This window comes from Lipotes vexillifer, unplaced genomic scaffold, assembly GCF_000442215.2.
Source record: "Lipotes vexillifer unplaced genomic scaffold, Lipotes_vexillifer_v1.1 scaffold260, whole genome shotgun sequence".
Classification (NCBI taxonomy): domain Eukaryota; kingdom Metazoa; phylum Chordata; class Mammalia; order Artiodactyla; family Lipotidae; genus Lipotes; species Lipotes vexillifer.
Genome location: NW_006778123.1, coordinates 568,352 through 582,446, shown reverse-complemented (window position 1 = coordinate 582,446; position 14,095 = coordinate 568,352). Strand labels below are relative to the sequence as shown.

Genomic DNA, 14,095 nt, shown 5'->3' with positions numbered 1-14,095 from the left:
AATATTTACTGAGTGCCTACTATGTGCCAGGAACCAGTGAAGAAAACAAACTTGAAAAAAGGAGGTTGGAAGGAGGCAGTTTTACCTTACCAAGTGATAAAGGTGTGGAAATTAAAGCACACCAAAATGAGTAACAATAATAGGGCTTCCCTGGTGGTGCAGTGGTTAAGAATCCACCTGCCAATGCAGGGGACATGGGTTCAGCCCTGGTCCAGGAAGATCCCACATGCTGCAGAGCAGCTAAGCCCGTGCACCACAGCTACTGAGCCTGTGCTCTAGAGCCGGCGAGCCACAACGACTGAAGCCCGCGCGCCTAGAGCCTGTGCTCTGCAGAAGAGAAGTGACCGCAGTGAGAAGCCCTTGCACCGCAACAAAGAGTAGCTCCCGCTCGCCACAACTAGAGAAAGCCCGCGCGCAGCAACAAAGCCCCAACACAGCCAAAAAGAAATTAAACAAATAAATTTTTTTTAAAAATCATGCTAAAAAGAGTAACAATAATAATTCAAAATTGAGACACGCCTCCATGGACCCCCCACAAGGAGAGGTTTGCCTACCCCAGCCTGATGGGCTCTCTCCACAAGCTCTGTGAAGTCTTCCACCTTCCCCTCGGTGTCTGGGTACTGGAACAGCGCTCCACTGACATCTTTTCCACTGAAGTCCATTTCATGGGGTAACTTCAGCTCAATGAGGACTCCAGCATACCTGAAAGGACAGAAGACAAAGAACCACCATGCTTTTGGTTTACAGGGAAAGTCAAATCATCTACAGTTTCTTTTCCACGACAGAGCATGCGTATTCTGTGTCCTTCCTCAGTGCCCCCACCCCCTACCCTATCCCAACACGCACACACCCCCATCCCACACCCAGCCCTTCAGTGGTAACTGTGCTTCACACCAACTCACCTGCAGCCACTGTTAGCACCTCCCCTCCCACTTTCCTGTCAGAACCTGTGCCTGAGACAAGAGCAGAAACATGCCTTCCTGGGGCTAAACAACCACTACCTGTAACTACACAGCCACTGCCACTTTGACCTTGGATAGGTCTTAGGTGAATGGAAAGCCTCAGTAAGACAAGGAAGAAGACCTTCCTTAGGTTCCTGAAACTATCTAATTCCTATCATATGTCAGAAAACCACTTCTGAAGGAATGATGGTATGGGATCGGGGGAAAGGCTTTTACAAGGAGAAAGCAAATAAACACACTCACATGTGGTAGTTGTGCTGTGTTTGTTTTATCTGATTACAGCACTTAAAAAATATAATATGCTTTTATCTACATCATACTAAACTAGGTATTGTGTGGATTCCCTATGGGCCATGTTTGCAGGAATATATACAAAATCATAACAGTTGTGTGAGAGTTCCATTTTCACCCTGTGCTTTTCAAACTTTTCAAAACACTGTTGAAACTATTTTAATATTCTTAATTTTCTTTTTTCAAAAAAGAACACAAAACAATGTGTTCTTTTTGTAAAATATAAAGCAAAGGCGACCAAACCCACTGTGTATTTTTTCCTGAATTCTGACACATCTTACTTACCAGTGAGGTCATGGGAAGAAAGTGGGAGGGAAAGTAAAATTCAATAACCCCAGCTTAAACCAGGTTCAACTCCAGTCAGTTTGGAAATTAGAGGAAGAAACAGCAGAGATGAGCATAATATTATCCCTGAGTTCAAAATACAAATAAAATTAATTACTTGGCTCGAGTCTGGACGACAGCTATTGTCTGTGAGTGGCAACGAGGGTCAACAAAAAACTTCCTCCTCTTGTTGTGTCTGTTGAAAAGAAAAATCACAATTCGAACATGAACATTAAAGAAATCAGAGTATCTTCTAAGAATGCAAAGCAAAGATGGTACTTAAGGAAAGTCTGAGCATAGGATAAAAAATAATGAGTCATTAATAACTAATAGTGATATTTCCTAATTAGAATTTCACTGAAATCCAATTCCCATTCTAACCCCATTTAGCAAAATCAATCTTAAACTGGTTTAAATTTTTAAAAATGTACTATGAGGAAAAAGAAAGAAAAGGGTAGTGATTAGGTGCGAGTAGGAACAAAAAACTAAGTCTTCTAGATAAAATCATCTGAGAAGTTTATTGCCAAAGGAGCATTTACAGATTATCTAAACCGAGTGTCCTCATTCAAAGGAAGCAGAGAAGAACTCAGATAGGTTGTGATACGTGCAGGTGCCACACAGCTATGGAAGGAACTGCGTTGGGTCTAAGACCCAAATTCAGGAAGTTCTCTAACAGTCCATAGTTTCAGGAAACAAAACTGATGGGGATGCATAACATTTTGTGTATCACAAGTGCATCTGGGTAAAAAGAAATGAGTGGAGGATACAAGTATATTGCATAAAAAGAAAGATCCACATGACCAGTTAACAGCAAGTTTCTCAATGGAATGCGACTGAGAAACAGCAAGGTTTTACTTGTCATTATACCCTTCTCTACTATTTGAAATTTTCCACTATGAACAGGTATTATTCTTATAATAAGCATAAATTCAATAGAGTAGGTAGAGTTGGGAGATACAAAATTAACTGTCCAACGCACAAAGCTCTTCAAAGTCTGTATCTAAATAACTCTGGAGAGAAGAGCTATCTAAGCCTAAATGACTTCAGATGGAAACAAAAACACTGCTATTGAAGAAAACATTTCCTAAAGATAAGAAACACAAGGCTGCTTCTCAAGGGTAAAATTAAATGCAGGATGTAAGGTATGAGAATTAAGAGAGAGGAAGCAAATCCAGCACTTGCAGAGTGTGCGTAGCCCAGTGACTCTTTTAAGTTCAGGAGAGAACCCCTGACCCACTAACTGCAAAGGTCTCAGCTTCTGGGCTTCGCTGGTGGCACAGTGGTTGAGAGTCCGCCTGCCGATGCAGGGGACGATGCAGGGGATAATGCAGGGGACACGGGTTCGTGCCGTGCCCGGGGAGTGGCCCGTGAGCCATGGCCGCTGAGCCTGCGCGTGAGATGAAAGCTTTTACTCAGAAAAAGGGGATGGAGGTGGGGGATGGGAGAGCAGCGAGAAGGTGGATGAGGAAGAGAGAAGGTGAAAAGGAGTGAAAAGCTTAGACTAGGAAGGGCATTCTTTTCCCCGCTGTCCCTAAGATGACAGGAAGAAGAGCCTGAACCCACCCCTGGGACTGCTTGGGAAGCAGAAGGGCCTGGAACTTAGATGTCTCCATATCTGCCCAGTGAGTTTGAGGTTCACAACTGCAACATTGCGATTTATAGGAGATAAATATTTGATCATTCAGATGACCAAGATATATTTCTCATATATATTTGGTCTTTGTCCACAGTTCCTGGCTCACAGCTCCCAAAACCACTGGAATTTTCTAAGTGTGAAAAGTGATCAAGGTGTCATTTTTAATGTTAATGAGGTGACTTTTGCATCCCACAGAGGAATGAGGGCTGGTTGCTAAAGGAGCCAACCGTGTAATTAGAGGGTTGGAACTTTCAGTTCTACACCCTGAGCTCCAGGGAAGGAAGAGGGGCTGGAGGCTGAACCAATTGCCAATGGCCAAGATTTAATCAATCGTGTCTGTGTAATGAAGCCTCCATAAAAAACCCAAAGGGTAGGATTTGGAGAGTTTCTGGACTGGTGAACATGAAGAAATTTGGGAAGAATGGGGATCTCTGAGGGAGCATGGAAGCTCTGAGCCCTTTCAACATACCCAGCCCTATGCATCCCTTCTGTCTGGCTGGCTGTTCCTGAGTTATATCATTTGATAATAAACTGGTTCTAGTAAGTAAAATGTTTCTCTGAGTTCTGTGCGCTGCTCTGAGGAGGGGGTCATGAAAATTCCAGTCGATTGAATACAGGTAACAACCTGTACTTGAGAATGGCACCCTGAGTTGGAGGGGATTGTTGGAACCCCAATCTATAGCCAGTTGATCAGAGGCACACACAACAACCTGGGCTTGCGACTTGCAGCTGAAGTAGGGCAGGGGCGGAGAGGTGGGGCGCAGTTTTATAAAACTGAGCCCTTAACCTGTGGAATCTGATGCTATCTCCAGGTAGATGGTGTCAGGATTGAGTTGAATTCTCAGACACCAGCAGATGTTTGTTCGTTTGTTTTCAGGTGTGAGAGGAACCCCCCTCCCTGACTGGAATTGGTACCAGAATCAATTTAACCACCCCTCAAGTCTGTGGAAGCCAAGAAAGAGACTTACATGGGCATTCAGAGTGTAAACAAATAATGTTGCCCGCCAGTTCCACAAGGATCAAGCCATTAGCCACTGCAGTCAACCCAGTCAGTCCACTAGGGCCAGCCCCCCAAAACCTCAGACAGACACATCATCAATGTGGGCAGATTTCCCTACCAGATGACCATCTACATGAGAATTCTACCTGGAAGGAAGGTAAACTCTAATGTATTCTCGAGCCAAAGAATAAAAGAAGGTGAGGAGCTGAAGAAAGATTATTAACTAAATATTAACCAAAGTTAACCATGACCCAGCAATTCTACTTCTAGAAATGCATCCTCAGGAAATAATCAGAACTTCAGACAAAGATCTATCCTACAGATGCACAAAAATACCATTAATAACAGTGAAAAATGGGAACAAACAATGTATAACAATAGAGGTGAGGTTATATAAATTATGGTACTTCCATGCAAATGAATATTGCTATGTAGCCAATAAAAGCCACAGTTTAGAAAGCTGACTAAAGAAATGGGGAAATGTTCACAAAATATTGTTAAATAGAAAAAGAAAAGCTATAAAACATTAAATACAACCTGAGAAGAATATTCTTCATAAAAGAGGGTGATACTTATTTACATATTATATTGCAGATTGCTAGTTCCTACCCAATATCCATTCTCCCTGTCACCCATAGTAACAGAACCCCAATATGTAGGGGGCAGCAATGTGCCCATCTGAAAAAAACTGCATTTCCACAGGTCACCTGTAGGTAGGGGTGGTCAATGAAGCATAAGTAAATTGTTGAGTGGAGGCTTCCAAAACACTATTTAAAGAGAGCTTATTTCGCTAGAAGTACCCTTTACTTCTTCCTGAATGCAGGCGTCATGGCTAGAGCTCCAGCAGTCATCTTGTGACCAGGAGGGCTGTGGATGGGACTGTTGTCTGCCATTGCAGTAAACAAAAAATGTTGCCCGCCATCCCAGTTCTACAAGGATCAAGTCATTAGCCACTGCAGCTGCCCACTGATGGTGCACCCTGAGAGGAATTCAGGATGGAGAAAAACAGGAAGTGTTATTTGCTTTGGAGACTGGCCCAAGACAGTTAAGATGCATTTCTAAGGAATAATTTCAATGAGCCCAAACTCTTGCATCTTCCCATATACTGAAAAGCACTAACATTAACCAGACATACTAACATTAACATGTCTGTTCTTTGTGATTAGCAGTAATCTTTTGATGTTTGACTGCATGGTTTTTTTCCCAGCAAAAACCTCCTACATGTTCTGGCTCCTCCCTGACCTCTTCAGAGCAGTTCCTCAGAGCTGTGTGAGAGACTGTCTCCGGGGCTCTCATCCTTAGTAAGGTCCCCAAATAAAACTTAACTTGCAACTTTTAGGTTGTATGTTTTTCTTCAGTCTACAGGATGAAAGCCTCGCACTAACGATGGCAAAGAGAGAGGTGCATTGGTCCTTGATACTATCTCGGAGTTGCTGTAACATCCCTGAACTTAACATTATGTATGTGAAGAGCAAAATGTCTTTCTTACATAATGTTAAACGATAAACAGCAGTGGCTTTTTAAATGTACTATATTTCACATATGTTTGTTACCTCAACTAACTGCTATAATGATACTGATACAACGTATCTCATAGACACAAATGTGTGTGTGTGTGATAGACAGAAAGAGGGGGTGGGGAAGAGAAAGAGAGAGAGAGAGGAAAAGAGGGACAAAGTCACTGGGCACTGACCGGGGCAGGGAAACCCCCGCCTGCACAGCAGTTGTGAGACTGGAAGATGTCCCTCCCCCTGAGGGAATCTCATGCTGGGCCTCTCACCTGTGGCAGAGCTGCATTGCCTCTGCAGCCGCGGTGGCCTCATCCAGCAGGGATGCATTAGCCATGTCCATGCCTGTGATGTCACACACCATGGTCTGGTAATTGAGTAAACTCTCCAGTCTCCCCTGAGATACCTCTGGCTGGTACGGAGTATACTGGGTGATCCTGTAAGGGACCCAAAACACTATGTCCAAACTGTGAATCCACTATTCAGAAAAAGCTCGTGAAATACCTTCATTTTAGAATTCAGTATCTGAAAATTAAGTTTGCCTCTCTTGAGAATCATATAATACAACAATAAGCTTCCTTTTTGTCTTTTGTAAGGAAGCTCAGCATTAAATCACAGTAACAATATTATCCTTTGGGGATAATCAGTACTTACTTTTCTATCCCTCTAAATTACTTAATCTTACATTTCTATTTTAATGATCTTATCATAAGTATGCTGTATTGTAAGTTGGCTCTTAAAATCAACTTGAGACTGCCTATGGTATTATAAACAGAATTAAAAAAAAAAAAAAGCTCACCGCAACCATGGTTCACAATAGAAAAGTATCCAAGAATCTAATACCTAATACTCAAAACTTTTGGTTTTGGGGGAGAGGAGCTTTGTTTATACTGACCAGAAGTTCTATGTGCTCCTAAAAAATTAATAAAGGTCTATTTAAGAAGTGTCGGGAATTCCCCGGTGGTCCAGTGGTTGGGATTCTGCACTTTCACTGCCAAGGACCCGGGTTCAATCCCTGGTCAGGGAACTAGGATCCCACAAGACGCGTGGCACAGCCAAAAAAAACAAAAGAATTGTCACTATCCACTTATTAAAAGTCTATGGGGCTTCCCTGGTGGCGCAGTGGTTGAGAGTCCGCCTGCCGATGCAGGGGACACGGGTTCGTGCCCCGGTCCGGGAAGATCTCACATGCCGCGGAGCGGCTGGGCCTGTGAGCCATGGCCGCTGAGCCTGCGCGTCCGGAGCCTGTGCTCTGCAACGGGAGAGGCCACAACAGTGAGAGGCCCGCGTACCGCTAAAGAAAGAAGGAAAAAAAACGTCTATGGAAGTAAACTCCATACCTATCAAAATTCAAGAATACTAATGGTTAGAAGGCAGCATAGACATGAATTCTAACCTTTAAATCCTCCAGTTATTAGCCAAAAATGTGTCTTTAGGTATGAGAGTTAACCCACTTAGTGACTTCATCACTTTTTCATCCCTTCATTCATTCACTCATCCTACAAATATTTACTGCATGCCTACTAAGTGCCAAAAACTATGATAAGTTCTGGTGGTACATCATAAGCAAGATGGGTAACAGTCCCTGATCTCAAGGAAAATATATTGTAGTGGGGAAAAAGAGATAAAAAATACATAAGATCTTTCAGAGTGATAAATATTTTAAAGAAAATAAAATAAGAGGACAGAGGGTGGCTGAGGACTTGGAAAGAGCTGCTATCTTTTCACCAAGAATCCATTACTGTACTACGAAAGTGTGTCAGATTGGGGTCTATGCTCACACATGAGAGTAACGTTGTTTCATATCTCTATTGTTTTCGTTCTTCCAAGCCTGAAGAGTATTAGGAAAAATAATTTTTTTTCAACCCCTTTTCCTTTCTCTCCTGATCTGGTAATCACGTTCAGGATATTTCCACTTTTTTTTTCTTTTTTCTTTTCTGAAGGCTTTGAAATCAATGTCTTCTTACCTTTGAGGGGGAATAGAGTGGGGGAGATTGCCTTACCAAGCAGTACAATGTCAAGACTTTGAAATAATTTCCCTGAAACTTTCATTGGTATAGTTGTGTGTGTGTGTGTGTGTGTGTGTGTTTGTACAGCAGAGTATGTTTTTGCTTCAATTAATTCCTTGAACAGCCTGGCTTAGCAACTGTAAATCAGTTAGCCAAATTCTAAGCGGGTGGTGAACTGGAATAAATGAAGCACACAATACATAATGTAGACTAAGTAGAAAGGGAATCTAAGCAGAAATGGCACACAAAAGGCACAGGCAAGGGGCCACTGTGACCTCAGATCAGATAAGATCTTCATACAGAGCACAGTCTGCCACCACAAAGACATATGCTTAGATAGCCCGGCTAACATGAAATTTTCATTTTACTCACAATCATTATTTGGCATACGGACAGACACACAAACTTATACACACACATACACAAACAAGCATGCATATGTATCAGCTAGCCCATCCAAAGAATTCATCACGGCACTGAACAGAATGTTGAAAAATGAGCAACAAACTCTCTATTAAAAGGAAAATGATTGAAGACTCTTTCCAAGATGGCGGAGGAGTAAGACGCAGAGATCACCTTCCTCCCCACAGATACACCAGAAATACATCTACACGTGGAGCAACTCCTACAGAACACCTACTGAACGCTGGCAGGAGACCTCAGACCTCCCAAAAGGCAAGAAACTCCCCACGTACCTGGGTAGGGCAAGAGAAAAAAGAATAAACAGAGACAAAAGGATAAGGACGGTACCTGCACCAGTGGGAGGGAGCCGTGAAGGAGGAAAGGTCTCCACACACTAGGAGCCCCTTCGCGGGCAGAGATTGCGGGAGGCGGAGCGGGGAGCTTCGGAGCCGCGGAGGACAGCACAGCAACAGGGGCGCGGAGGGCAAAGCGGAGAGATTCCCGCACAGAGGATCGGCAGCGACCGGCGCTCACCAGCCCGAGAGGCTCGTGTGAAAAGCAGACGCCCTCCAGCGACCTACACGCAGAGGCAGGGCCAAGTCGAAAGCTGAGCCCCTGTGAGCTGTGAGAACAAAGAAGAAAAAGGGAAATCTCTCCCAGCAGCCTCAGAAACAGCGGATTAAAGCTACACAATCAATTTGATGTACCCTGCCTCTGTGGAATACATGAATAGACAGCGAATCATCCCAAATTGAGGAGGCGGACTTCTAGAGCAAGATCTATGATTTTTTCCCCTTTTCCTCTTTTTGTGAATGTGTATGTGTATGCTTCTGTGTGAGATCTTGTCTGTATAGGTTTGCTTCCACCATTTGTCCCAGCGTTCTATCCGACCATTTTTTTTTTTAATTTTTTTCTTAATAATTAATTTTAATTTAAAGAACTCTGTTATACTTTACCTTCTTTCTATCTTTCCTTCCTTCCTTCCCTTTTTGAGACAACGAATCGTCCCAAATTGAGGAGGTGGACTTGGAGAGCAAGTTTTATGATTTTTTCCACTTTACCTCTTTTTGTGAGGGTATATGTGTATGCTTCTATGTAAGATTTTGTCTCTATAACTTTGCTTCCACCATTTGTCCTAAGGTTCTATCCTTCCCTTTTTTTTTTCCTCTAAATAATTATTTTTTTAATTCAATAACTTTATTATACTTTATTTTATTTTACTGTATCTTCTTTCTTTCTGTATTTTTTCCTTCCTTCCCTCATTCCTTCCTTCCTTCCCTCCTCCCTCCCTCCCTCCTTTCTTTCCTTCTTGCCTTCTTCCTTTCTTTTCTTCTTTCTTTCTTTCTTCCTTCCCTCCTTCCTTCCTTCCCTCCTCTCTTTCTTTCTTTCTTTCTTTCTTTCCTATTTCCTCCTACTTATACTAATTCTCTCTACTTTCTCTCCCTTTTATTCTGAGCCGAGTGGATGAAAGGCTCTTGCTGCTCCAGCCAGGAGTCAGGACTCTGCCTCTGAGGTGGGAGAGCCAACTTCAGAACACTCGTCAAGAAGAGACCTCCCAGCCCCACATAATATCAAACGGCGAAAATCTCCCAGAGATCTCCATCTCAACACCAGCACCCAGCTTCGCTCAACGACCAGCAAGCTACAGTGCTGGACAACCTATGCCAACCATATAGCAAAACAGGAACACAACCCCACCCACTAGCAGAGAGGCTGCCTAAAATCATAATAAGTCCACAGACACCCCAAAACACACCACCAGACGTGGACCTGCCCACTAGAGAGACAAGATCTAGCCTCATACACCACAACACAGCCACTAGTCCCCTCCACCAGGAAGCCTACACAACGCACTGAACCAACCTTAGCCACTGGAGACAGACATCAAAAACAACGGGAGCTACGAACTTGCAGCCTGCAAAAAGGTGAACCCAATCACAGTAAGATAAGCAAAATGAGAAGACAGAAAAACACACAGCAGATGAAGGAGCAGGATAAAAACCCACCAGACCTAACAAATGAAGAGGAAATAGGCAGTCTACCTGAAAAAGAGTTCAGAATAATGATAGTAAAGATGATCCAAAATCTTGGAAATAGAATGGACAAAATGCAAGAAGCAGTTAACAAGGACCTAGAAGAAATAAAGATGAAACAGACAATGATGAACAACACAATAAATGAAATGAAAAATACTCTAGATGGGATCAATAGCAGAATAAATGAGGCAGAAGAACGGATAAGTGACCTGGAAGATAAAATAGTGGAAATAACTACTGCAGAGCAGAATAAAGAAAAAAGAATGAAAAGAACTGAGGACAGTCTCAGAGACCTCTGGGACAACATTAAACGCACCAACATTCGAATTATAGGGGTTCCAGAAGAAGAAGAGAAAAAGAAAGGGACTGAGAAAATATTTGAAGAGATTATAGTTGAAAACTTCCCTAATATGGGAAAGGAAATCGTTAATCAAGTCCAGGAAGCACAGAGAGTCCCATACAGGATAAATTCAAGGAGAAATACGCCAAGACACATATTAATCAAACTGTCAAAAACTAAATACAAAGAAAGCATATTAAAAGCAGCAAGGGAAAAACAACAAATAACACACAAGGGAATCCCCATAAGGTTAACAGCTGATCTCTCAGCAGAAACTCTACAAGCCAGAAGGGAGTGGCAGGACATACTGAAAGTGATGAAGGAGAAAAACCTGCAACCAAGATTACTCTACCCAGCAAGGATCTCATTCAGATTTGATGGAGAAATTAAAACCTTTACAGACAAGCAAAAGCTGAGAGAGTTCAGCACCACCAAACCAGCTTTACAACAAATGCTAAAGGAACTTCTCTAGACAAAAACACAAGAGAAGGAAAAGTCCTATAATAACGAACCCAAAACAATTTAGAAAATGGGAATAGGAACATACATATCGATAATTACCTTAAATGTAAATGGACTAAATGCTCCCACCAAAAGACACAGATTGGCTGAATGGATACAAAAACAAGACCCATATATATGCTGTCTACAAGAGACCCACTTCAGACCTAGAGACACATACAGACTGAAAGTAAGGGGATGGAAAAAGATATTCCATGCAAATGGAAACCAAAAGAAAGCTGGAGTAGCAATTCTCATATCAGACAAAATAGACTTTAAAATAAGGACTATCAGAAGAGACAAAGAAGGACACTACATAATGATTAAGGGATCGATCCAAGAAGAAGATATAACAATTGTAAATATTTATGCACCCAACATAGGAGCACCTCAATACATAAGGCAAAAACTAGCAGCCATAAAAGGGGAAATCGACAGTAACACATTCATAGTAGGGGACTTCAACACCCCACTTTCACCAATGGACAGATCATCCAAAATGAAAATAAATAAGGAAACACAAGCTTTAAATGATACATTAAACAGGATGGACTTAATTGATATTTATAGGACACTCCATCCAAAAACAACAGAATACACATTTTTCTCAAGTGCTCATGGAACATTCTCCAGGATAGATCATATCTTGGGTCACAAATCAAGCCTTGGTAAATTTAAGAAAATTGAAATTATATCAAGTATCTTTTCCGACCACAACGCCATGAGATTAGATATCAATTATAGGAAAAGAGCAGTAAAAAATACAAACACATGGAGGCTAAACAATACACTACTTAGTAACGAAGTGATCACTGAAGAAATCAAAGAGGAAATTAAAAAATACCTAGAAACAAATGACAATGGAGATACAACGACCCAAAACCTATGGGATGCAGCAAAAGCAGTTCTAAGAGGGAAGTTTATAGCAATACAAGCCCACCTTAAGAAGCAGGAAACATCTCGAATAAACAACCTAACCTTGCACCTCAAGCAATTAGAGAAAGAAGAACAAAAAAACCCCAGAGTTAGCAGAAGGAAAGAAATCATAAAAATCAGATCAGAAATAAATGAAAAAGAAATGAAGGAAACAATAGCAAAGATCAATAAAACTAAAAGCTGGTTCTTTGAGAAGATTAACAAAATTGATAAACCATTAGCCAGACTCATCAAGAAAATAAGGGAGAAGACTCAAATCAATAGAATCAGAAATGAAAAAGGAGAAGTAACAACTGACACTGCAGAAATACAAAAAATCATGAGGGATTACTACAAGCAACTCTATGCCAATAAAATGGACAATCTGGAAGAAATGGACAAATTCTTAGAAATGCACAAACTGCCAAGACTGAATCAGGAAGAAATAGAAAATATGAACAGACCAATCACAAACACTGAAATTGAAACTGTGATTAAAAATCTTCCAACAAACAAAAGCCCAGGACCAGATGGCTTCACAGGCGAATTCTATCAAACATTTAGAGAAGAGCTAACACCTATTCTTCTCAAACTCTTCCAAAATATAGCAGAGGGAGGAACACTCCCAAACTCATTCTACGAGGCCACCATCACCTTGATACCAAAACCAGACAAGGATGTCACAAAGAAAGAAAACTACAGGCCAATATCACTGATGAACATAGATGCAAAAATCCTCAACAAAATACTAGCAAACAGAATCCAACAGCACATTAAAAGGATCATACACCATGATCAAGTGGGGTTTATTCCAGGAATGCAAGGATTCTTCAATATACGCAAATCTATCAATGTGATTAACCATATTAACAAATTGAAGGAGAAAAACCATATGATCATCTCAATAGATGCAGAGAAAGCTTTTGACAAAATTCAACACCCATTTATGATAAAAACCCTGCAGAAAGTAGGTGTAGAGGGAACTTTCCTCAATATAATAAAGGCCGTATATGACAAGCCCACAGCCAACATCATCCTCAATGGCGAAAAACTGAAAGCATTTCCACTAAGGTCAGGAACAAGACAAGGTTGCCCACTCTCACCACTCTTATTCAACATAGTTTTGGAAGTTTTAGCCACAGCAATCAGAGAAGAAAAGGAAATAAAAGGAATCCAAATCGGAAAAGAAGAAGTAAAGCTGTCACTGTTTGCAGATGACATGATACTATACATAGAGAATCCTAAAGATGCTACCAGAAAACTACTAGAGCTAATCAATGAATTTGGTAAAGTAGCAGGATACAAAATTAATGCACAGAAATCTCTGGCATTCCTATATACTAATGATGAAAAATCTGAAAGTGAAATCAAGAAAACACTCCCATTTACCATTGCAACAAAAAGAATAAAATATCTAGGAATAAACCTACCTAAGGAGACAAAAGACCTGTATGCAGAAAATTATAAGACACTGATGAAAGAAATTAAAGATGATACAAACAGATGGAGAGATATACCATGTTCTTGGATTGGAAGAATCAACATTGTGAAAATGACTCTACTTCCCAAAGCAATCTATAGATTCAATGCAATCCCTATCAAACTACCACTGGCATTTTTCACAGAACTAGAACAAAAAATTTCACAATTTGTATGGAAACACAAAAGACCCCGAATAGCCAAAGCAATCTTGAGAACAAAAAATGGAGCTGGAGGAATCAGGCTGCCTGACTTCAGACTATACTACAAAGCTACAGTAATCAAGACAGTATGGTACTGGCACAAAAACAGAAAGATAGATCAATGGAATAGGATAGAAAGCCCAGAGATAAACCCATGCACATATGGTCACCTTATCTTTGATAAAGGTGGCAGGAATATACAGTGGAGAAAGGACAGCCTCTTCAATAAGTGGTGCTGGGAAAATTGGATAGGTACATGTAAAAGTATGAGATTAGATCACTCCCTAACACCATACACAAAAATAAGCTCAAAATGGATTAAAGACCTAAATGTAAGGCCAGAAACTATCAAACTCTTAGAGGAAAACATAGGCAGAACACTCTATGACATAAATCACAGCAAGATCCTTCTTGACCCATCTCCTAGAGTAATGGAGATAAAAACAAAAATAAACAAATGGGACCTAATGAAACTTCAAAGCTTTTGCA

At 41.1% G+C, this 14,095-nt stretch overlaps 1 protein-coding gene across 1 annotated transcript in view; it reads right to left on the bottom strand.

Annotated features, from left to right (window-relative positions):
- Positions 1-14,095, bottom strand: part of GLDC (glycine decarboxylase) — a 106,529-nt gene that overhangs the window by 65,916 nt on the left and 26,518 nt on the right. Inside the window, exons 4-6 of the mRNA XM_007451457.1 lie at positions 5,994-6,158; positions 1,696-1,773; positions 555-702 (exon numbers count right to left, since the gene is read on the bottom strand). Coding sequence (XP_007451519.1) covers positions 555-702; positions 1,696-1,773; positions 5,994-6,158 — 391 coding nt within the window. The remainder of the gene's footprint in view (positions 1-554; positions 703-1,695; positions 1,774-5,993; positions 6,159-14,095) is intronic.